Here is a 23156-nt window from a genome sequence, read left to right as displayed (position 1 = left end):
ATCACGTCCATACACAGCCATAATCTTGTGTTCAAGATAATCTACTTGCTGTACTGGATTACAAACCATGCAAGTAGGGCAGAATGAAGCAGTCATTCCCTCAGCTGGGTTTCAGATATACATTTCATGCCAGGGATTACCTTTTTATCCCATCTGTCCAGTTCTATCTCAACTAAAGGCATGTAAAATCCATAACTAAAAAAACCCAAACCGAAACAAACTAAAAACCCCACACCTTTCCTTCAATCTCCTATTTCAATCACCTGAAGAGATGCAGTGGTCAAAAAAAAAAGGCAAGCACATTGACAAGAGGAGTGGCTGACACACCAGAAGGCTGTGCTGCCATCCAGAGACCTGGACAGGCTGGAGAGTTGGCCGGGGAAAAATTTAATTAAATATAACAAGGGAAAGTGCAGAGTCTTACATGTGGGCAGGAACAACCCCAGGTTCCAGTACAAGTTGGGGAATGACCTATTAGAAAGCAACGTAGGGGAAAGAGACCTGAGGGTCCTGGTGGACAACAGGATGACCATGAGCCAGCACTGTGCCCTTGTGACCAGGAAGGCCAATGGCATCCTGGGGTGTATTAGAAGGGGGGTGGTTAGTAGGTCGAGAGGGGTTCTCCTTCCCCTCTACTCCGCCCTGGTGAGACCACATCTGGAATATCATGTCCCGTTCTGGGCCCCTCAGTTCCAGAAGGACAGGGAACTGCTGGAGAGAGTCCAGCACAGGGCAACAAAGATGATGGAGTGGAGCATCTCCCTTATGAGGAAAGGCTGAGGGAGCTGGGGCTCTTTAGCCTGGAGAAGAGGAGACTGAGGGGTGACCTTATAAATGTTGACAAATATATAAAGGGTGAGTGTCATGAGGATGGAGCCAGGCTCTTCTCAGTGACAACCAATGATAGGACAAGGGGTAATGGGTACAAACTGGAACACAAGAGGTTCCACTTAAATTTGAGAAGAAATTTCTTCATGGTGAGGGTGACAGACACTGGAACAGGCTGCCCAGGGAGGTTGTGGAGTCTCCTTCTCTGGAGACATTCAAAACCCGCCTGGACACCTTCCTGTGTAACCTCATCTGGGTGTTCCTGCTCCGGCAGGGGGATTGGACTGGATGATCTTTCGAGGTCCCTTCCAATCCCTGACACTCTGTGATTCTGTGATATTTTAAGCTGTGTGAACCGCACAGGTAACAATCAACGGAAATATGTCAGAAGGAGTTTGAAAATTGAAAGAACATGCCACAAAAATTGAAAAATAAATATCAATACATATTGTTAGCTTTCAGATGCAGCTCTTATTTTCCGATACCTCACAGAAAACACCGGTGTCCTAAAAGACCCTGGAAATTACCTTCAGCTGATGGAATTGACCTGAGGGAAGATGCTGAAGACCTTTTCAGCCCAGACAGACTGTAAGAACTCTTTTTGGTCAGGTCTGTTGGTGGTGAAGCATTCTCTGGCCCAGTGACAGAAGCTACACTTTGGCAGTCTGACTCCACATCTGTTCTGGTTGCATCCTCCTTTGATGAGGATTCTGGACTTGTAGTCCAGAGGCCTGAACTCTTCTGGCCGTTAGAAGAAGCGGGAGAGGCAATCCACGGAATCCCTCCCGATTTCTCCCTGGGCTGCGAGGGTGTACATTTGGCAGTGCTGTTCTGCTCGGAGGAGTGAGAAGAGAGAGACTCGATGCTGCCCATGGGAGTGCTGTCTGGGCTGCTGCTGTACGAGTCACCTAGGGAGGAGGGAGGGGAGGGGAAGAAAGGGAAACAAAGAAAAAGAAGTACATTTTATAATCATATGCATTTTCCTCATGTCACATCTATCCCCTTGTACCTTGTCATCAAATTCATTCATCTGTGGTTTCAGAGGCAGTGATTCTTAAGACAAAATATTTATTTCGTTACTCTAAGTTTCACACATATTCCTATCTTTAACCTGGAAGAGCTGCATTTTGTGGATATTTCTTTAGATTTGCTGAACATAATGGACTACAGGCTAAACTATTTTGCATAAAAGTTTACATTTTCAAAGAACTGCTTGCAACATAAATATCCTTGGGAAAACCAACAGTTACAATATCTTTCTGGTGAGCCTCTTGCTGGATTTCCACAACAACGCAAATGTGATACTTGTCACATTTACATTCTTAAATGTAGGATTGTATGGCCTGCAGGCACAAGAATTAAATTTTACTTTGGCTACTAAGCTGCTGAGGATCTCTGCAGTCTAACACTAGTCTGTTAGTCTATAGATATCCTGCTTTCTGAATTGTCATAACTGTTATAAAACACCTATCCTGCAGAAGGACAACTCATTCCTTACAACTTGAATATTTGATGAATGTCTTTAATTCGACATGATAGAGCTGCTTTTGCCTCCATATGTTTCAATATCCTTGGCAACAAGTGACCACAACTACAAACAATACTACAGATAAGGTCACAAATACCACGGCCTTGCACAGTGGATCTGACAACAGTAGTGCCACTGGTACAATAATCTGAAATATTCTGCCCATTTCTGGCCAGAATTCTAGTATCCCAAGTAGACTGTCCCCATCCTGCCCCTGCACAGACCATTAGTCCCTTGAAAATTGCAAGACTGGCTGAAGCCTGAATTTGTCAGATACATTTTCTATCATTCCCTATTGTTTGAAACCTAGATCTCACTTTGCATGCCATGAAGAATTCCTTAATTTCCTGCAATACAGTTAAGTGTCCATGCTTCATTTAAATGATGACTTAAAACCATCTAGTACTTCAGAATTTGCTACTGCCGGAAGCCAGGGCTCTCTCTTGCCAGTCTCTGGCCACACCTGGAGATATTTGGCAAGGAGAACACCACTGCTTCTGCTGCCACCTTCCAGACACAAGTGAGATCTTTACTGAAGCTTGTACAGCTGAGCTGGACCTAAGAAGCAAATCCAAGTGCAGAGCATGTGGGTCAGACCTAGTTTCAATCCAACCACCAGCACAAGACGTGTCTGAATGAAGAAGTGTGAGCTTGTACGTGCTCTGCAAAATACTTGTACAGAAATGCCCTTTTTAATGCTAGCATCCATTTATTGCAGTTACACTGTTAAACCAGTTGAAACTTGCCCAGCTGCTCATTTGGTGAATGTAACTGACAGTTCCACTGTAACTTCTCACTGGGGATCCCAAGCCATTCATACTGGCAATTGATCTGTAGACAGCTAATTGCTCTCATTTAGTATTTAAACTCTCACTGGCAGGAATCATGTGATATAAACCTATGGAAAATGCAGCACCTGTGTAGGAGTATACTGCAGATAAATTACCTAACACTGCACACAAGAATTACAGCTGATCCTCAAGAACAGATGTACCTTAACTGTGGATTAATTTGCTATACCAGTTTCATGTAAATCTCTTTGAGGAACCAAGGGACACAGAAGTTCTTCTGGAAGTAAGTCTGCTGCAGTAGTGGAACTCTGAACAACTTCAATACTTCTCAGTGGTACAGACAGTAAGTAAAAAAGCAATGGCCCACTAGATGAAAATGAATGAAGTGAAACTTTATAATAGTCACATTTACAGAAAAATGAATAAGCATTCTAAGAAGCAACTAATTACACACGTTACTCCCTGCTGTTAAACAGGAAGCCATATGATAAGTATACTGTTTCTCCCCAAAATATTAGAGCTTGTTTCTATTCCAGAAAAACTAAACATTTCAGCGGTTTTAGCAAACCTAGGCAATGGCTCACTTTGAATCGATGACCACAGTTTCATGAATGTGAAAAAAGCCAAGTAATGTTTTTGATCGTTTGACCTTTATTAAATTACATTTATTACAGAAGAAAAGATTCTATTTACAGTTTCCCAACCTCAATCATCATCTTACAAGCAAATGAGGTGAACTTCATGTAATGAACTCCACAGAGTCTCAAAGCAGACTATATTTAGATTAGAATATAAAGTTCACTATAAAAAATTTTGGAACATGGTATGCAATACAAGACTTGCCTAAAATCAAACATCCTTCCTTGCCCGAGAGAAGCACAGAATGCAGTCATCCAGCAGTGCGGCTGTGACTCACAGGAGTAAACAAGCTCAGAAATTCCCATATGTCAGGCTTGTAATTATCGGAATACAATGCTTCTTGGATATTATTCAGGAAAGTTAAAGCCGAGACATAGAAAAGGAATATACTGAGTCAACAAGGACAAACTTACTGTCAGGATCTGCTAGACACGGTGTGTATCTTCCTTTGGGTTTACGTGAACCTGTGGAGAGACAAATTGCTCTTGTCCTTCTTGAACCTGATCGGGACTGAGGTTGGGGAAGAGGAATATTGGGGTCTGGCGCAGTGTGAAATATCTGCATGATCAAAAAAAAAAGGGGGAGGGGGAATAAATAAATAAATGTCATAAATAAATAGTATTGTCATAAATAATAGAAGTACTCTCCCAGTTGTGTTACTAATTCATGTTTTCCTCACCACAGCTCCTGAAATTAATGCTGTAATGGTCTGAGACACGCAAGAGTGAGTTCACAGAATATAAACTTTGCTCTGATCTCATTTTACAATCCAAGAACCACAATACTGAGCTGTGCTTAAAATTTATACTAATTATATTAAAACATTTGTTTAAATAGTTTTATTTTCTAGCTCTTATTAAGTGCTTAACAGTCTAAAATGTGAAACATACAATAGGTCCTTACAACTTCATTACTGCAGAAAATACTAACATTTTTTGGATATCTGACTACTGTACTTGTGACACAGGTACACAAGAGGTTTTAAAGAACTCTATGCTGATAAGAATGGCCAGCAAGGACAATACAGAAAGTCCAGTAATGTGGGTGACTTCCATTTGTATCACTTGTTCTGCAATACCCAAGACACATGCAGTAGGAGTCTTGAAAGACCCTAAAAACTCTCTTGGATACTTCTAGTAAAAATGATAATTGCCTTGGAGGATGACCCAAGCAAAGGATATAACCAAAATATTTGTGTGTTTTTCTCCCAGATGTCCTTTCTCACCTATTCCTCCTAGTGCAGGCTGTAAACTCAACTGAGTATCTATTATGGCATTCTGTAGAAGGAGGTGTAATTAGTTCTGTGGAATGGAGAAGAGGTTTTACTAGGATTGCCTATTCCATTAAACTGCTGAAAGAATCCAAAGTGTCCAGTCTCCATACTGCAGAGAGGGCCAAGTGTCACAGGTTAATACCATGCAATGCCAGAACACAACTCAGCAAGGATTTCTGGATCTGCATTCAGTAGGGCACTCTCAGAAGAAGATGAAGTGAACAACTAAAATATACCTCTATGCCACTCATAGAGTACAAAAAAGCAAATATACTGCTATGGCAGAAAATACTGCATGTCTTGAGATGCTCTTGAAGTACCTTAGTACTGTATTAGGTATTAGTGAGGAAGAGCTTGTCATTTTCTGGAGGGGAAATTCAGTTTTGGAAACACATACATGTTTTGGGGTTACAGGCGAGGAGGCTACCAGTATCACACCAATTTTGAGGAGTCCCTATGAAATATAACTGGCAATACCAAGCAGTACAGTCAGTACTTACTGACCAACTAGTGCAGGGGATCCTGGTGTTGATTGGGAACCATCCCTTAGCTGAGTAACAAGAAATGGAACAACCCCAAAGTCTTTTAACTTTGTTTTGTTAGTCATCAGAGAAGGTGATATATTTCAGCAAAAGATCCACCCCCCCCCCCCCCGATTTATTTTGATGATCAAGTAAAGGAGGTCTGGACTGTTCTGCTGAGTTCTGAAATCAAACAGTTTAAAATAAAACAAAATCTGAGGAGGCCTTTCAGTGAAACTGATCCCTGCAATGGTAGTGACAAAAGTGTTTAATATTTCATGGATTTTCCTCCTCAAAACATGAAACAGTTCTTATTTAATGTTCCAGGAAAGAGTCTGAGGTGGACTTTCACTTTTACTGGTCTCTTTGGGGAAAACAAAATAGACCAGGCAGGCACAGATACGCCATTCTTCAAAGCAAAAGAAGTACCTAGAGAAGTGTGTATGTTCCAGAGCATTGAAGAACTTTTAAATCACAAGGACATGATGGGCTTAAAACCTGTAACTAGGAATAAAACCTCATCTGAGATAATTTTTTCTTTTTTTGCCTTTTTACTTTTGCTCTTGTACCTACACACGTGAAAAATGACACAGTCCACAGAAATGTGGGATTGTGCTGGGGCTCCACATTGATGCTGCTCATGAAAAAAGAAATGACATCAGGTGAGGTTTCATGATGTCAGATGGGACTAGATCTTCACTGTACAGCTGGTCTATCCCCAAAGGACAGCAATGGTCAGAAAGACTCTGACCTGGCACACTCATCAGAGGAGAATCCGTGCATTGACCCAGAGTGAACCTTCATACGCCGATAGCAGGAGAGAGATGGAGGAGCTGGGAGCAAAGTTATGACCTTCTCATTCTGTTTCTAGATACAAGAAGGACACAGCAATCTTCAGAAAGCACCTGATGATCCAGAGAAACTCCTTCAAAGCATGGGAGATGACGCCTCAGATCTGTACCTTGCACAGCCACAAAAAACTTGCTAGGAATACAGATCCATAGCATGGGGTGGGAAGAAGGCATTCTTTCTATCAACGACCTTCTACAAATGCTGGTTTTCTTATTCTTAACAATGTAACAATCAGATCATGTCTTTCTACCTTTTCATAATGCTCTATCAGAATTTCAACGACGATATTCTGAAACTTAATGTTCATCATAGCAGCCACAGTTTCTTCTTGGGCTCTCATCAGAGTCGGTCCAAAGATAACACCAAGGTTGGATACAGTCATTAGATTTTGCTGACTGTGCAACGATACCCTTTAAATGAACACAAACAATATGCAATTAAATGGTTGTGTTAAACTACAATTCCAACAGGCAAAAACCTGTTAACACAATTTCTTTAACAAGACCCCAAGTTCATGCCTCCCCTTTAAAAACATTTTTTAAACTTTTACTTTTACTGGAGTCAAAAGATGGTGTAGTACAACTAGTGTGTTTCCATTAAGGCTCCCATCCTGCAGTAATTAATAGATAATGAATATGTCTTCCCAGAGTAAGTATTTAAGTTCCTGACATAACTGACAAGGAAAAGCCAACAATCTCTGAACGTCTCCACAGAGAGATCCAGACCATGTAAAGTTTAGGAGTCTTTAGGTAGGCACCCATCATCTCTCTCCAATGAATACACAGGAGCTTAAATACTTGATGTGGGATCGACTGAAAATACCGTAGCAGAGGTCAACCATATAGTTCAGCTTTCATGTAAAGTAAATAAACTTAGTTACTGAAAACACATTGCAATAGGATCTCTTTATTAATGCATTGAAAACACGGGATAAATGGGAACAGTGAAATAATTGTTTCTGTGGTACAGATAACACTAAATTATCTGGCTTTAAAATATATTAACCTCTTACTTCTGTATATTCTGTTATCACTTACTGTACCTTTTCTGTAATTTTTCTTCTTTATGTAGGATTTAAAAACTTCGTTTTTTCAGTAATTTATCAGTTAGTAAAACGAAAGCCACCAACCAGTAATCCTCAACAACCCCTTTCCCTCCTTACGAATAAGATTTGCCAAGTAAAAACTGTATCACTGTAAGTCCTTCAAAATAACTGCCAGTCATTCCCCAATCACAGCTGCCCTATTGCCTCATGTCTGAGAAATATCATGCCAAGCAGAGATTTGATAATTGCTTTAATGCTTTATTTTACTGAATCTGCTACCAAATAGAATCAGTTACTGAGGCACTTGTTCACATTTTCCTCTTCCTTCTCACTGCTATCTTCAACCATTGTCAAGCTGAGTGTTTTTAGCTATTTCCCACATAATTAAAATAACCCTTGTACCTTTTAAAATTAAGAAACCTTAAAATCTATAAAATATTGGCAGACTAGCAGGTATGAGCAAACTTTATCTTCTGGTTTTCTCTGATAGTCTTCATTAATCAGGTTTATGGAGACATCTGCTATGTTTTCCTTCCAATAACACTCTCAGTTAGCTTGTTTTATTCTTAAAATGTTCTACAAGCATTAGCATAATGAACTATCTGATGTCAGACTTTGGTAGCAAATAAAATAAATACTATCCCCTTACAAAGATTAAAAAGGTAGTGCCAAGAAAACCAATTTTTCCCAAGGCTACTTGGGGATTTTGTTAAGATCAGGATCAAACTCAAGTCTGGACTCACATTATGTTTTCTCTCAGTCTCACTGATGACTGGGCACTAAGGACACACAGAATTCGTAGGACAGTAGAATTACCTTGGTACAGAGGTGAGATAGACAGACTATGCAATTACTTCTACAATGAACTAATCCTCCCCTCATATATGGAACAGGAATATTTCAGCATCCCATTTACATTCAGAAGCAGGAGAAATATAGGAAAGGGGTTTGTACTGGAGACAATGTGACCATAAACTGCAGGAAAATAAATGCCCATCTTCTTAGGTGTTCCCTGTGTTGCTTCTTTAAGTTATACCAAAAACATCTTCCAAAATTTTACTTCAGACAGACACAATGGCAGAGATCATTATCTGGAAGCCGTATCATGAAAATAACTATCTTGTTAAAGCAATTTTTTAGCCAATTATCTAATTTTCTCTGTGACAGATCTTATGTTTGGCTTAGGTGGCTAAGGGGTGTTAGGGAATTCCACTAGTATTCTAATGAAAATAGGATTTTGAATTATTTAGCTCTAGGTTTCTTAGAAAAATTTAGAAAAAAATAGCCCTTTGCAATGTTACTCTGCTTTGTGCCGCACAGTAACTGTTAAGGTATCTTACAGAAACACTATAGTCTTATAGTGTAAGACAGAAAGCAGCGTGTGTCCCGTGTTTGGGTTTCCTTAGTTACAAACTTGGTAGCTTGGTTAATAAAAGGAATGGCGAATTTAATAACATTGTGACCAGAAAAGACTTTCCACAGAGCATTTCGAAGGCTCAATTTCTTGCAAGAAAAGAAAAAACCCAGGCCTGTAAGTGAATCATTTTGATAATCAATTTCTCTGACCTACTCCTACTGTTGCTGGGCTGTTGAACAGATACAGGCCAAGGTAATCGTGCATTTCAGGTAGCGGTGAGGCTTTCATTAACATACAGTTGCTTTCTCCTCAAAATCTCTTTTCTCTGATACATCACCAGTAAATTTTTGATACTACCAGACTGTAGACTCCTGACTTAGAAAAGTATGGTGTTATTAAATCATACCAAAGAATGACTTATTCTTTAAAGTAGACAAGCAATTTGACTACGAAGGTTTTGAAACAAAAAAATGAGTTACCTATCTGAAAATAATACCAAACTTCCCATGTTTGCCTGGCTGCTGACTGAGTATATCCTCATGCAGTATCACCTCTCTGCAGGCTGCTCTTCAACATTTGCCGCTTTTGTTTGTTTTTAGAATGATTTACAGCACACAGCATCTAGATCATATTTAATTTTGCACAGTGACACAAAAGTCAAGGTAGGTACGGATGTAAAGCCCTTAAGACGTAAACCAAGAAGAAATCATATTATCCTTGTTTTATAACCTGTAGTTAAAGGTACAGTATTTTCAGCTAGACACAAAACCACACATAAAGGAACTGAACAGCTAACAGAAATATAGGGAAAGGATGTACATTTAGAAACTGGATTTTAAACAAAATAATGAAGAAACAGGAGGTTGTTTTTTTTTTTTTCTTTCTTTCATATTTTCCCATTTACATAAAATTATGCACTTTATCTGCCATTTGTTCTCTGAAAAATCTCTACACAGTGGAAGGAAAAAGATGAGGAAGGAAGATAGTTAATACATTCCAGAGACTAATTTTGAATTCAGTCTCATTAGAATTGCTAGCATAAACAACAGCTGGCAAATTATTAAAGAAATTAGAAGGAAAGAAAATAACTGAAAGTTTTCAGTATAAAACTCTAAATTTATCAAATATATGACAGTCAGGAATTAAAGAGAACAATTAATGAAGAGAATACTGCAGGCAAGCTTTTTCTTGGGAGTGCATCAGATGTCATACAGAGAATAAAGAGGCCAGGAAAAAAGGTCAAGAAAGAAATGTCTGCCGATAACTAATTCGGCCAACAAATAAGTGTATATATATATATATAGCTAATTTTGGGGCTTCCAGACCAGCAGCTTTTACGAAATTATTAATCCCTGAGTAAAAGTTTAAATTTTTTACAGGGTTAGAAAGGGGGACACATTACATGTTTTTAGTTAATAAAAAAACTCTGAGTAAGAAAGCTTATGAAACTTGTTTTCATCTGTTTCTCCAGGTTACCCCATGTGTGACAAGATGCAAGGTCTGCCTAATCGGTTTTTGCAATGGCAGCATTCACAGCAAGTTGGTAACATGTTAGTTCTACAGGGGGCTAATGGCATAAAGGGCTAAAAATAATTTATTAGGGCTAAATGATTTCCTATCAAAGAAATTTTCAAAGTTTTTGTATCTATAAGAGGAAGCAAAACTGCATCAGGCTCCACTGCAGACAGCTCCCTGCAGGCTGGGGCTCCAGCTGTGATCGAAAAAGCAGAATAGCTGGGATGAATGCAGAATGAAAACAACATGGACTTATGCCTTCTACATATCTCAGTCATGCGGGCCTGATCTGAACAACTGCTGTTTCAGTAGTCACATTCTCAGATCATTGATAAATGTACTAGAATATACAGCAGCCTAAATGAGAAAGAATAATACATATTAAAAATTATTCAGCAAATGCCAGTGAAAACTGGCCAAAGGTTTACTAAAGTGATATGAAAAATTTTTGATGCAGAAACATGATAAATTATAATGTAATAAATGGATGTAATCATAGCTATTGACATAGACAGGGAATAAAACCTTGTCGTTTTTGTCTCACAGTGTGTGCCAAGTGTAATTCAGTGAAGACAAGGGGTCATCAGCTCAAAGAAACGCAAAATCTTTTCGATCTGACATTTAGTTAATACCCAGAGAAGCCGATGAAACAAAGGAGATTCAAAAGTGGGTCTCGACATTTACATAGATATCAAAAATATAAATAATAATACTTCCAATTAGTGTTTCCAAATGATACTCCACTTCAGAACAGTTACAAAAATAAGATCAAACATGAAGGCGAAGTATTATCATATTAGTCTCCATACATTTCTGAAACAGTGTGGGACCTCGAGTCAGATTCAAAACAGTGTTTTCTACTAGTTTTCTACTAGTGTTTTATGCGTTTCCTAAATTTAAGTAGTGTCAATTCCTGTAGTAAACAGGAATGTGGACTAAAACATCGAATGGGTTCACTTCATAAACATAACTTGTCATCTCAGTGGCTCTGGTGCTATTTTTTTATTTTGTTTCTATGGTGAGTATTCTTCATCTACGTTTAGAGGAGCATTTTAGAAACAAAACGCAACTTCTAGTGATATTGTTTAAACACAGAGAATGGATTAAGCAACACTGACAAATCTAAAGCAGAAATAATCACATCTTACAATAATATGAAAGAGAAAAATCAAAAATAATTACTTGACCAAGTGCTTGATAAGGATGTCCAGCATCTCTCTGTTCTTCTCTGGTAACTTATGCACAAGCGCGTGTACCGCCTCAACTCTGTAGTTCTGGTCATCTGACTCTATTAAACAGGGAACAAATATCGTTGATAAATTAGAACATGTGCTAAGACACGACCACAAATGGCACCAATGCCTGTACATTACTACACGCATGCATTACAAGAAGCCTTTAAAATGATGAGGATGATTTTATTATATTTATTACAACACTCTAAAATCTGTATTTCAAGTAACTCACCAATAGTAGTTATCACTGATATTGGAACCGACAAAGTTTGCAGCGATTTTGACCCAATGTGCCATTTCACTGAAATCCAAGATTCTACTCCTTGATATTAGAAATATCTAAAATTCTCAAATATCTTTTATTCTTATCAATGCCAGAATGGGGAAATACCTTCAAATTCTAAACTGATGTTATTATAAAAAACAATCTTACTATTTCTGTATCTAATTACTCCATTTGTGAAAAGGGGATAATTATCACCCGCTCCATTTCTCAAGGCAAACTGGGAAAATAAAGGTCCCTGCATCAGAGGGATGAATGCTATAGAAGCGTTATAAGCCCATATAAAACAAACCAACGTATAAATCAAGGTTCAAAATTCCATGCAGAAGGCAGCCACACAGAACAAACCACTGAACAGCTTCATCTAGTGAGACTTCTCTGTTCTGAGGGCTTTCATGTGGCACTGTGCTGTCACATACAGTGACATGAAGAACTCGGATCCATGGCTGGATCACTTAATACTAGACCAAGGAGAAAAATAAGGATAGAAACTGAGGAGATTACGAGTCAGAAACAATATTACTTTCATTAACAATTATTTATTACTTTACTTACTAACAGCAACAATGAAATCTTTGTGCAGCTTGAAAGTCATCAGTGGTTCTGAAAGACACCTGGTTGTAAAATATTAAAAGGAAAATTTTAAAGAGAGCCATCACTCAAAGTCTTGTTAAGCTTTATGGGTGTGATTACAACAGCCCTCAACATCTGCAGAAAGTATATTGGTATGTCCTAGGAAACCCAATTCAGTGATGACTGATTACAAGTAATATACAACTCAGTCACGTACATAGTCTGAAAATCTCTTGAGCTGAATCTGGTATCACCATCTAAATTAATAAGGGAACTATTACCGGCACTGACTTCAGCACAGAGACTCACTGTTTTCTGATTCCCAAGCTGTAGTACAGGAATAAATACAGCTGCAGAACATGGCACAGTGGGCTGCACAAGCCATCTTTTAAATGAAAGGCAAAAACATGATGAAATTTGGGACCAAAATTCTGATCATAGAAATCCTAGAAGAGTCACTCTGACCAGCAGACTGTGACTTGCTTTACAGACACAAGCACACAGTATCTGCAATGATTTGTGCTTCTGAAGATGTATTAAAAATTTCTTCAACCAAAGCCAGTCTTTTCAATGAGGTTTACATGAGCATTTCTCTATAAATCCTAGGTATGTTTTCCAGAGTGAATAGGGATTTCTGTGATGCTGCCCTTTGTTAGAGGAGCAGTTGAGGAAATCTAGATTTTTAGAAGGCACAAAACACTCATCATCTGGGTTTAATGCTTTTTATTATGTTTCTTTTGAATGTTATGTATATTTTGAATGTTATATATTGACATCCAAAAAGGGTGTTATCTAGCAAGTCCCATAATTCTTGAAAATTCTGTCTCTTAGTGGCAAAAATGAAGAGAAAATGATAATGTTGGAGGGATAAAAACCTACGCTTTTGCACAGATTTTATTCTGCAGCAACAATAATGCCAAGAAACCCCACAGCTTAAGGAATACAGAAAAGAAAGACTGCACAACATGCTTTGTGGTTAACCTAAACATTTTTAAATAAAAACATGCAATTAATTAAATTCTGGCAAATTTAGGGCTATATAAGGCATGACTATCTTAATAAGGCAGAAAATATGTGACAAATTTTAGATTTATTATCATACATGATCACATGGATATTAGGCAAGATAACAATATACTCAATTATTACCATGCTAAAAGATATGAGAAGTGTAATACGACTTTAATAAGCAAAAGATTAATGGGCCAGAAAAAGAACATCAATATTTGTGCAGCATCATACTCACCTGAGGTAGTTTTTTAGTCCACTTGTTATTGTTTTATTGTCCCAAAGTTCCAGATCAATATCCATATCAGGGGGAGACTTAGGAGCTGGTAGAAATTTAATTATGATTGTGTTATAGTTTGACAAACACACTAACTAGAAAAGCAGCAAAACAGAAACTAACAAATTAGACATTTAGTTCATGTGATTACTCATTAGCCAAATTATCTACCAATCAGATCAATTTGAAACTTGTAATCTCTGCCAAAGTATTAGTAAAAATTAATTCAGCATTATTTAGTACCTGTAAAGATTAACTATATGCACTGCATCAAAGTGTAAAGTAAGCCCAAGTCAACAGAGAATTACTACTGTATTTGGCTTAGACATTCAAATACAGGCATTACAGAGCCAAATTATGTAAAAGACTAGAACAACTGTCTATTAAACAGAATTATGCTGTGTTACAGAGCTAAGCTTTGGAATACTTCTGAAATACGCCAAATAGAACTTTAAAGGTAAAATAAATGCTTTTTAATGAGTATTTTGCTCATGTATATCAATGATTGCATGCAGAAATTGAATGCTGATGCATACAAGAAACTAGGTAGATGGATCACTCATTTTAAGACTGCAAACTCAATTTAGTGGAAATTGTAAATATACTGACACACTCTTTTGTGTACAGCAGTTAGGCAAAAGGGACCACAGCACATATGCTGCATATTGACAAAGGTTCACTTCAGATACTTACAAAATATGGTATTCATCAGCTTTTGCACCTTGGAGTTTACACCTCCTATTCTGTACAGCCCCAGGATTGTAATACCTACATTGGGAAAACAAATGGAATGAAAATAATGTAAATATGGTTATTTCAATATACGCTGATGCATTTCTGGTGTATGTTTTCAAATCATCTGTATGTATTTATGGAAATGGTACAATTACGTTCTAAAGTACTGCTTTACCCTACTGAATGATCTTCTGGGATATTAACAAATGCATTCCACTGAATCCACACTATACCTTACACTAATCACAGTTCTACATTAACAGTACCCTTTCAAACAGAAATTACCCATACTAGCAAACAAAAAAGAGATTACTGGGCAAAGTGAAAAATAAGACTCAAAAGCAGCCTTAAAACACATTACACGTCAAACAAGTTTATCATACCTAGACTTCAGTGGAATTACTATACATCTGTATTTGTTTAGAACATCGTCCGTTCCAATTAAGATCTAATTGACATCTACAGAGAAATAATGATTGTACCCAAAATAAAAACATACATAGCATACCACAGCAACAACTCAGTTGAGAATTTGTATGTTACGCATGGATCCCCATGCAAAAGAGACAGTCAAGTCCCAATTTACCCATGTTTCAATTCTTTTTTTTTAATAGCATAGAGGCTAATAAAATAATAAGGTTTCAAGTGTGACCTTCACAACACAGCATTTCAGTATTCCAGTGATGTTAATTTTATTGTTTTTAACTGCCTCTTAAAACCAGTGGTCTTCCCTTCTCCCCACTTTAGGTCTTATCATTTAAAAATTGCCCAATTTTAATTCCAAGACAACATTCCAAAGTCTGATCTCACTTGCATAATCTAGGTGATCTGGTTCGAAAACTTTTTTCTCCGCCTCCCCAGCAGGAAAAAACGCAAGCTCTGAGTCAGCAATGATTCAAAAGCTACGTAACACTGTTACCTGTGAAACTGAATTCATGTGGGGCTCAGTGTTGCCCAGAGAGACCAAGCACAGCTTTTGGATCAGAAGGGAGCTGCACACCTGCGCTTCAGTGCACGGGCAGGAAAAGATTCCCACTTTTTATGGAAAACTATACACCCACACCTCTTCATTTGAAAGGGGTTAATTAAAAATTTGCTGTGAGTTGCAAGGTATCACCTCAGCAGCAGACTGATTATTCTTTTTGTATATTCCCCCTGTCAAACTATTAAGCTGTTTAAGTAACATGAAATTACAGAAAATGTTTAAAAAACCCACTTAAATGATAAGTTAAGAAATGCTGTTGGAACTTGTGGCAACAATTATAGGCATAAAGCACATGGATAAAATGTCAAAAGTAAAAAAACAAACACTGGACACACTTCAAAGCACAGCTGTAAAACATGTAGAATTAATTGAAGTAATATTTGAGAAAAAATAGTCATAATAATCTAATACATAATTTGCTATTTAATACACACCTCTTGTTTCTACAGCATGAATACATTTCCTCACAAAGTTGAAACCTGCTTCATTTAAGAACACTATAAAAAGAAGAAAAAAAGTTCTTTATTTTCTAATGTAGGAATACACAAAATCTCCCTGTTTAGCTACAATCACGTTAGTCAAGAAGGACTGATGCACATCTGTCCATGAGATTATGATACTCCTTCTGTAATAGTATTCTTGTAGATAAATCCTTAGCACTTGAAATCCAACTTTCTGATCATTAGTGATTCATTATGAGCAGAATATTGCACTGTTTTTTTCTGAGAAACCAGTAGCCCCTCTACAGATACAGCTGAAACCTTGTTGCTTTAAAAGCGGATTCCTGTACTCCTCTCTGCTCAGGAAAATGCCTTTAACAGTTCAGGACCTACATTATGAACAGAATATATTCAGTGGTTTTAATACAACAACATTCTTTGTTCCTTGCACATGCACATAACCGCTTGTAAAATGCTAACATAGGAAAACGATCTTTGTTATTGATTTTAATTAGTGAGCTTATCTCTAGTGAATGCACTTCTAGTCAACTTTTGTATCTTCGATGCTCACTGCTCTACCTACTTGTATAGACAAGATCTTAAAGCAGCACATGTGTCACCATTAAAATAAACACCATCCTATGTAAAACAGAGGTAGTGGCTTAAATTTTAGATTTCCAGAGTCTCAAATATACTTGCTATGAAGATGTATGTCCCTGACTCATTTCTCTCTCTCTGAGATACATACACCCATGCATGTAAATTATTTTTATGTATTTTTCTTAATATTATGTTAACATATATGTGTTAATATAACGTTAATACAATTATACTGTGATACTGTGATACACATAAATCTCATAGCACCCTTAAATATCATCATTTTATTACTTAGTGTATGTGTAACAGATACACATCCACCTAAAACCAAAAATATGTCATCCATATGGGATATTATTTCAACACACTGGCATGTATTTACACTTAGGCAGACAGACTACTGATAGAAACTTTTTACAGATTTTTTAAATATATTGTAGCTCTGGAACCAATCAAATTTCTCCCAGTTTAGGTTTATAGTAGCACAAAAGTTGAAGGCTTTTGCACAGTTTACACATCTTGCAATGTGATTCTGTGTAACCCACTCATGTAAGCCAACAAACAGTTTTTTCACAGCAACAGAAAGAAAATGTAAAATAATTAATCTCACACGCATACATCTAGAAACCAGGAAGTTACAGACATCTAGCAATATTTGGTAACTCTACATAAAAAAAGAGCTTACTTTCTTCCTTCTTGCTAATAATGGCTGGTAGTGTGTAGATCTGTAAAAAATAAAACCGCAACATGTCAGTGTTTGTGATTTAAATTCTTTGTTGCCAGGCTTGTTGGCAGTTCTTAAGCGAGCAGCAACATGCTGTGTGTTAGCTTGCTGGCAGGGGAAAGCCAGCCTGGCCTTTCACCCCGGATAACAGCCCTGCGCCCGGACCTGAGCAGGTGCAGAGGGGCCCAAGCCCCGTTCTGGTTGTGTTTGCAGTTTCACACAGCTGGTCACCTTCCCCGCTGGGGAGAAGGCAGAGGGCCAGCAGGGTGGGTCCCACAAACATACCCAGACTGGCCTTGAGATTCTAGACTGACTTAGGATTTAATAGCACTAAATTTATGGGCACTAAAATGTGTTAGAAGTCAGATTTGCAGACTCCACTAAATAGGTTAAATTTCAATACAACTACTGATCTAATTTCTGTACTGTGTCAGTCTAGCAAGAAGCTTGTAAAAACACTCAGCTATTTCATAAAATCGACCAAACAATTTTTCCCCTTGGATGCAGGTCTGGTATCACCCTCACTCAGTGACTATTTTAAGAACAGGGTAATAGTGGGAAGAAATCTCAGACAAGACTGTCCCTTAGTAGCTTTCAACACATTTTTACCGTCTTTGCAGTTCCTTTCAAGATGGTGTTGTTTACCTCACAATGCTGCCCAAAAGATGGTTTGTCTTTACCAGAGCAGAAACTACCACTTCACAAATGTGACCTGAACCATGAATCCTATTAGACAATATGCCATCATATTACTCAAACATTAAATATCCTAACATAATAATATACAAATAAAGGCTTAAATTCACTAATAGTTCTGCTTTTCTATTTTGTACCTATCTTCACTGTGTATGTGATAGTGTCTCACAAAGAACAGGACTGTGTTTGCCCATACTGTAACAGAGTATCTAAAATGCATACTAGCTTCTTTCTTTAATACATGTGCCACAAAACTGTAAAATGAAATGAAAATGAAAAAAACAACATCCTTACTGGTTCCTTCCCATCCATTGCCTCGAGCCAAAGTTTTCGGTTGGATTCTGAAAAAGCTTGTAGTGTGATGATTCCAGGTCTGTCAAAAATATACATACATACTGAAGTCACTATTTTTTTTTCTCCAACAGTATACAAAGTCAAAATCTAAATGCATATTGATGTGAATACATAAAGGGCAGAAAAGTTAAGTAAATTTGTTGGCTTCTGACATAACACAGTAACTCCGAGCTAGATTTAAAAACATTTCTGCTTCTTAAAAGTTCAGTACTGCAACACATAATTTTAGATGCCTAAGCACTACAACCCTCTAATAGGTATTAGGCACCTCCATACTGCAAGATGAGTTATACACCCACAAACAGGATCCAATACAACCCATTTTTCACTGGGGAGATGCTGAGGGTGGAAAACTTAAGAGCAAGATGCCTCAGCTGAATTTGATTAAATATGTCTATGTCGGAGCTGGTTATCTACCTCCGTTTCATGGTCAATAAAAAGAAGTAGGTACTTCTAATATGAAAATCATCATAACACAATATGGACATCCAAAGCCAGTCAAAAGAAGTGTGCCTTAAAATGGTTGCCTAAAATGAGTGCCTTGAGGTAGCATCTTAAGTATGTAAAGCCAATCGAGTTGAATACTGCCACAGTGAAGGAATTTTTTAAGGGAGAGGATTAAAAAAACTCAGTTCTTTCTGTGGGCTCTGCTTTAACTGAAAAACATGGTGAAAAACATGGCATATACTCTCTGGTGATGAAGCTTTGACATTGCATAGAAAAAGAGTCGTGGGAACCTGAGCGAGGATAAGGGAACCAATTTTGATCTTTGTTCCTGAAATAATTACATGAACAGACGTATATACAAAGAATTAGTCTCTATTTGTGATCACAGGCAAATGCGTTCTTCAAGAAACAATTTAAAATTAATACACTGAGTTGCCAACATAAATGCTCACGAGACAGTATTCCAACACTGTTTATATTTATATGAACTCGCTCACATTCTTAGTCATTACTGAGATCAGTTCTGGCCACTGCATCTTCTCTTTCTTAGGAGAAAACCAACTTTTACCAACATGACATTCAGAAGACATTAATGTTGCCCTTGTATATAAACTCCCACCAAAAATTTCTGGGTATTTTGTTGTCTGTTTATATCCTCTGCTGACTTGTACAAAAATTCACTACTTTCCTCCTGAATATCAAATCAATGGGAAAAGTGAACCCTCTATCAGCCTGTGAAAGTTATATCCTTACAATAATGACCAAGCAACTTTGTATTCTACTTCCCTTTCAATCTTCTGTCCAAGTTTCCAGAATGCATTTAACTTATAGGCCATGCATATTTGTAAAGAATCATGTCCTAAAGCAATAAATAACATGTGAAAAGTGCCTGCAACTATCTCTTTGATGAGAACTTAAAGAACTTCAAATGAAACACTATTCTGTGCAGTTTTGTTTAACTTCAACACAATGAAAAAAATTCAAACCTCTCAAAAACTTCAATATCAAAACAGAAACGTTTGTCAATTGAATCTGTCTTTCTCCTGATGCAAGATTTGAGCTTGAATATTTCTGGTGAGCTTGTGACAAGGCCATTCTATAAAACAAAACAAACCAAAATTAGCACAGGCAGTATGCTGATATACCTTGGCTTCATATCTTAAATTCAACTGTATGAACAGTCCAAAGAATATGCCATAAAATAGGGATTAAAATTATTTAGGAACATAGACAATAATTACTTGTACATAAAAGAAGACTAAATTAATAGCTTTCTGTCACATTTGTTATTTGATCATTATATTTCAAAAATATTCAAAATTTTACAAACGTCTGCATACATAACATGATTATATACTACAACTTAGAATGAATATCATATAACTCTGTCAACTCTCACACGTAGATAAAAAGATTTCTAAAGAACGAAGCTGACTAACTCCCAGTTCTGGCCACCATCATCATGAGACCGCTCTCTATAATGCTGGAAATACTGATGCAGTCAGTGGAGTTTCTGAGAATGGGAGAAAGCGAATGTCACCTCTGTCTTTAAGAAGAGCAAGGACAAGGATACAGAATCAGATAATTGTTTAGGTTGAAAAAGACCTTTAAGATCATCAAGTCCAACTGTTATCTAGCACTGCTAAGTCCACTTCTAACCCACGTCCCTAAGAAACTCGTCTACGTGTCTTTGAACTCCTCCAGAGATGGTGACTCCACCACTTCCCACAGCCTGTTCCAGTGCCTGACAACCCCTTCTGTGAATAAATTTTTCCCAGTATCCAATTTAAACCTCTCCTGATGCAACGTGAAGCCATTTCCTCTCATCCCATGTGAAACTACAGGCCAGTCTGCAACACCTTCGTCCTTGGGAAGGTGACAAAGTGAATAATCCTGGCAAACCTGATCTGTTCAACCCTGCATTGACCATGGAGATTAAACCAGGTGATCTCCAGAGCTCCCCCCCAAACCTCATTGATTCTATGATGCCGTGCGAATGTGATTGATTTCCTATGCATTTGCAACTACCACATTAGAGAAGTTATTTAATAAATAGTTTATATAAGTTTTTAAAGAAATAGTTTTATTTAAATATTTAATTTGTCTATACTATGCAAGACAAGCATTGTTTCATGTATGAAAACAGACTTATGCTTTGTTCACATTTTTGTCTTTGAACAGCTCTTGAATGCTTACTATAAACAATGGAATATACAGTTCATGTATGCATTCATGCACGTGAAACTTACCACTTTTCCACCAGATTTTGTTTCAGCTATATTCATTGTAAATGTTTTTGTTCCTTTATCATAAGTGCAGTAATGTTTTACCCATGTAAATCCAAGAGGTCCTAGATTAAAGAAAGATAGCATTAAATATAATTATTTTGGCATTTTATCATTATTTTAGTTGTAGTTAGATAAAGTAGAGAAATGAAACAACAGCATCTCCATGTAGCCTACAAAAGAAAAACCAAACCAAACTCCCCTAATTCTTTTAATTTGAACATGTTCTCCAGGTATAATTCTCAAGCAGCTTGATGAGGTTGCCCAACAAAATTCCAGCAGACCGATTTTCTTTAGCAAGTGGATGTGTAACAGCATTTTACCAGGGTAGACAGGCAGGAGACAGGTAAGATCCTGAGGATTTTTCTGCCTAGGAAATACAGTTGAGGACTTTATCAACCCAAGTACAGCACTAGGATCCAGTATTCCTTCCTTCCTACGAGCAAAACCTCGAAGTCTGGTATTAGACACAGAAAACTCAATGAAGTAATGCAGTTAGAGTGCATTTCCCCCTTACTTTCAGAGCTCTTTTCAAAGGTAACAAATGGTTCTGGTAGTACCATAGGAACTCCATTCTTCTACCTGTTACCTTAAGGGAGTGGGTAAAACGGCATTGGCTCAGAGACACGTTCCATCTTATGTAGCTGAGCACTGGAGGGTGATTTCATTACGGAAAAGGAAAGGAAGGTGAGGAACAGTGGACTCTTAAATAATAGTGATTTAGAGATGAGGAGTAAAATGCTGGATGGTAGAGGTGGCACTTTCAGCCAGAAACAGTGGCCTTTTATGCCTTGGAAGGGGTCCTGCTGGGGAAGAGGCGGCTGCAGCAGTGGTGTACAACTGACGGTGTCCACAAACTGACAACTGCACATACCCACAATAACAAAGCATAATGTACTTATGGATTTACTAGTCTTCGATTGAGATAGCCACACATGAAATCTGCAGTGACCCCCAAGTAACTGGGTGTGTGCTTTATCCTGGAGAGCTCGCATCACACAACTTCCTAATCCTACTGCAAAGTACTGGATTTCTGATGAGGAAGATGTTTTCACTCCTGGATTACCCAGAGATTTGCTCAGGCCTTCCTGTGAACTTTCATTCACTAATCTAAACACAAAACCCTCTTAAGTTAAAGCTCAACGCTATTTTAAACTTTGGCCACTAACATAGCTTAGATACAGGTATTTATAATGTGTTCTTTGCTGTGAGGACACCATTCCCACAATTCTCTCCATATCCCAGAAGTACAGCCAAGATCTCTCACAATTTTCTGGAAAAAAATGTTTACTATAGCACAGAGAACAAGATAAGCTCCCAAAATTCTTACAGATACATCTAGAGGAGTGGTGCACTGCAGAGGACAAGATAATTCAGGTTTTTGCAGTGTGACTGCTCCCCCTTGGGCCAGAACATTATGGCTATAACTGCACTGGTTAACAAAGAGTGCTGGCAGCATTCATGGTCACTAGATAACACATAGTCAACAGGTAACTTGGACGAAGCTTCTTGATTTTTGAGGTTAGGAAATTTAGCACAGAGGGTGGGATATTCTGTGTAAGCTGCTCCCAGTGGCAGAAAAAAGCCCCATTTATGTCATTAATACCAGCACTGACACAGCTTCTGGATCACAGAGACCAAACACAGTGGCTGTGTGTGAAGAGGTACCAAGAAGGACAAGTGCTTCTTTCCCCGTGGACAGCATCGTGCTTCAGAGCCTGGCATTCAAACACGGTCCCCCTCTGCAGAGCCATCACCAAGGCAGGTGACAAAGTAAAATACATATATATGATGCAGTACTGTAACTACTGTTTAAAATCAGAATAGGACAGGAATAGATGATACTTTCAACCCACACGTGATTTTCAAGTTCATTTCAATGGGAGTTGCTCATGGGAAAGTATGATCTTGATTTTTCAAAGTATAGTATATCTGAACCTTCTAATTCTTTTTAAAATGAAAGAACTCTGAGTTAAATATATATATCCATATACATATATACATTTTTTTAAATGTCAGCAGTTAAATAAAAATGGAAGGTGTTCAAAGCAAACCTAGTAGTTTTGCTGTAGCTACAATGTCTTCTAAATGTAGCCTTCCACAAAGGTAGTGGATATGCAAAAGCTTGCATTGGTCATAGAAGTTGGACATCTGGCAATCCACCA

General features: G+C 37.8%; 1 protein-coding gene across 1 annotated transcript in view; it reads right to left on the bottom strand.

Moving 5' to 3' along the window:
- The window catches only part of ARHGAP42 (Rho GTPase activating protein 42), a 165909-nt gene that overhangs the window by 15339 nt on the left and 127414 nt on the right, over positions 1-23156 (bottom strand). The window contains exons 9-20 of the mRNA XM_065044178.1: positions 20956-21056; positions 19693-19802; positions 18200-18278; positions 17171-17210; positions 15880-15942; positions 14419-14493; positions 13687-13771; positions 12423-12481; positions 11532-11637; positions 6683-6842; positions 4200-4344; positions 1356-1736 (exon numbers count right to left, since the gene is read on the bottom strand). Of these exons, the coding sequence (XP_064900250.1) occupies positions 1356-1736; positions 4200-4344; positions 6683-6842; positions 11532-11637; positions 12423-12481; positions 13687-13771; positions 14419-14493; positions 15880-15942; positions 17171-17210; positions 18200-18278; positions 19693-19802; positions 20956-21056 (1404 nt within the window). The remainder of the gene's footprint in view (positions 1-1355; positions 1737-4199; positions 4345-6682; positions 6843-11531; positions 11638-12422; positions 12482-13686; positions 13772-14418; positions 14494-15879; positions 15943-17170; positions 17211-18199; positions 18279-19692; positions 19803-20955; positions 21057-23156) is intronic.

The sequence above is a fragment of the Columba livia genome, chromosome 1, assembly GCF_036013475.1.
Source record: "Columba livia isolate bColLiv1 breed racing homer chromosome 1, bColLiv1.pat.W.v2, whole genome shotgun sequence".
Classification (NCBI taxonomy): Eukaryota; Metazoa; Chordata; class Aves; order Columbiformes; family Columbidae; genus Columba; species Columba livia.
This window is presented reverse-complemented; position numbering and strand designations above follow the sequence as displayed.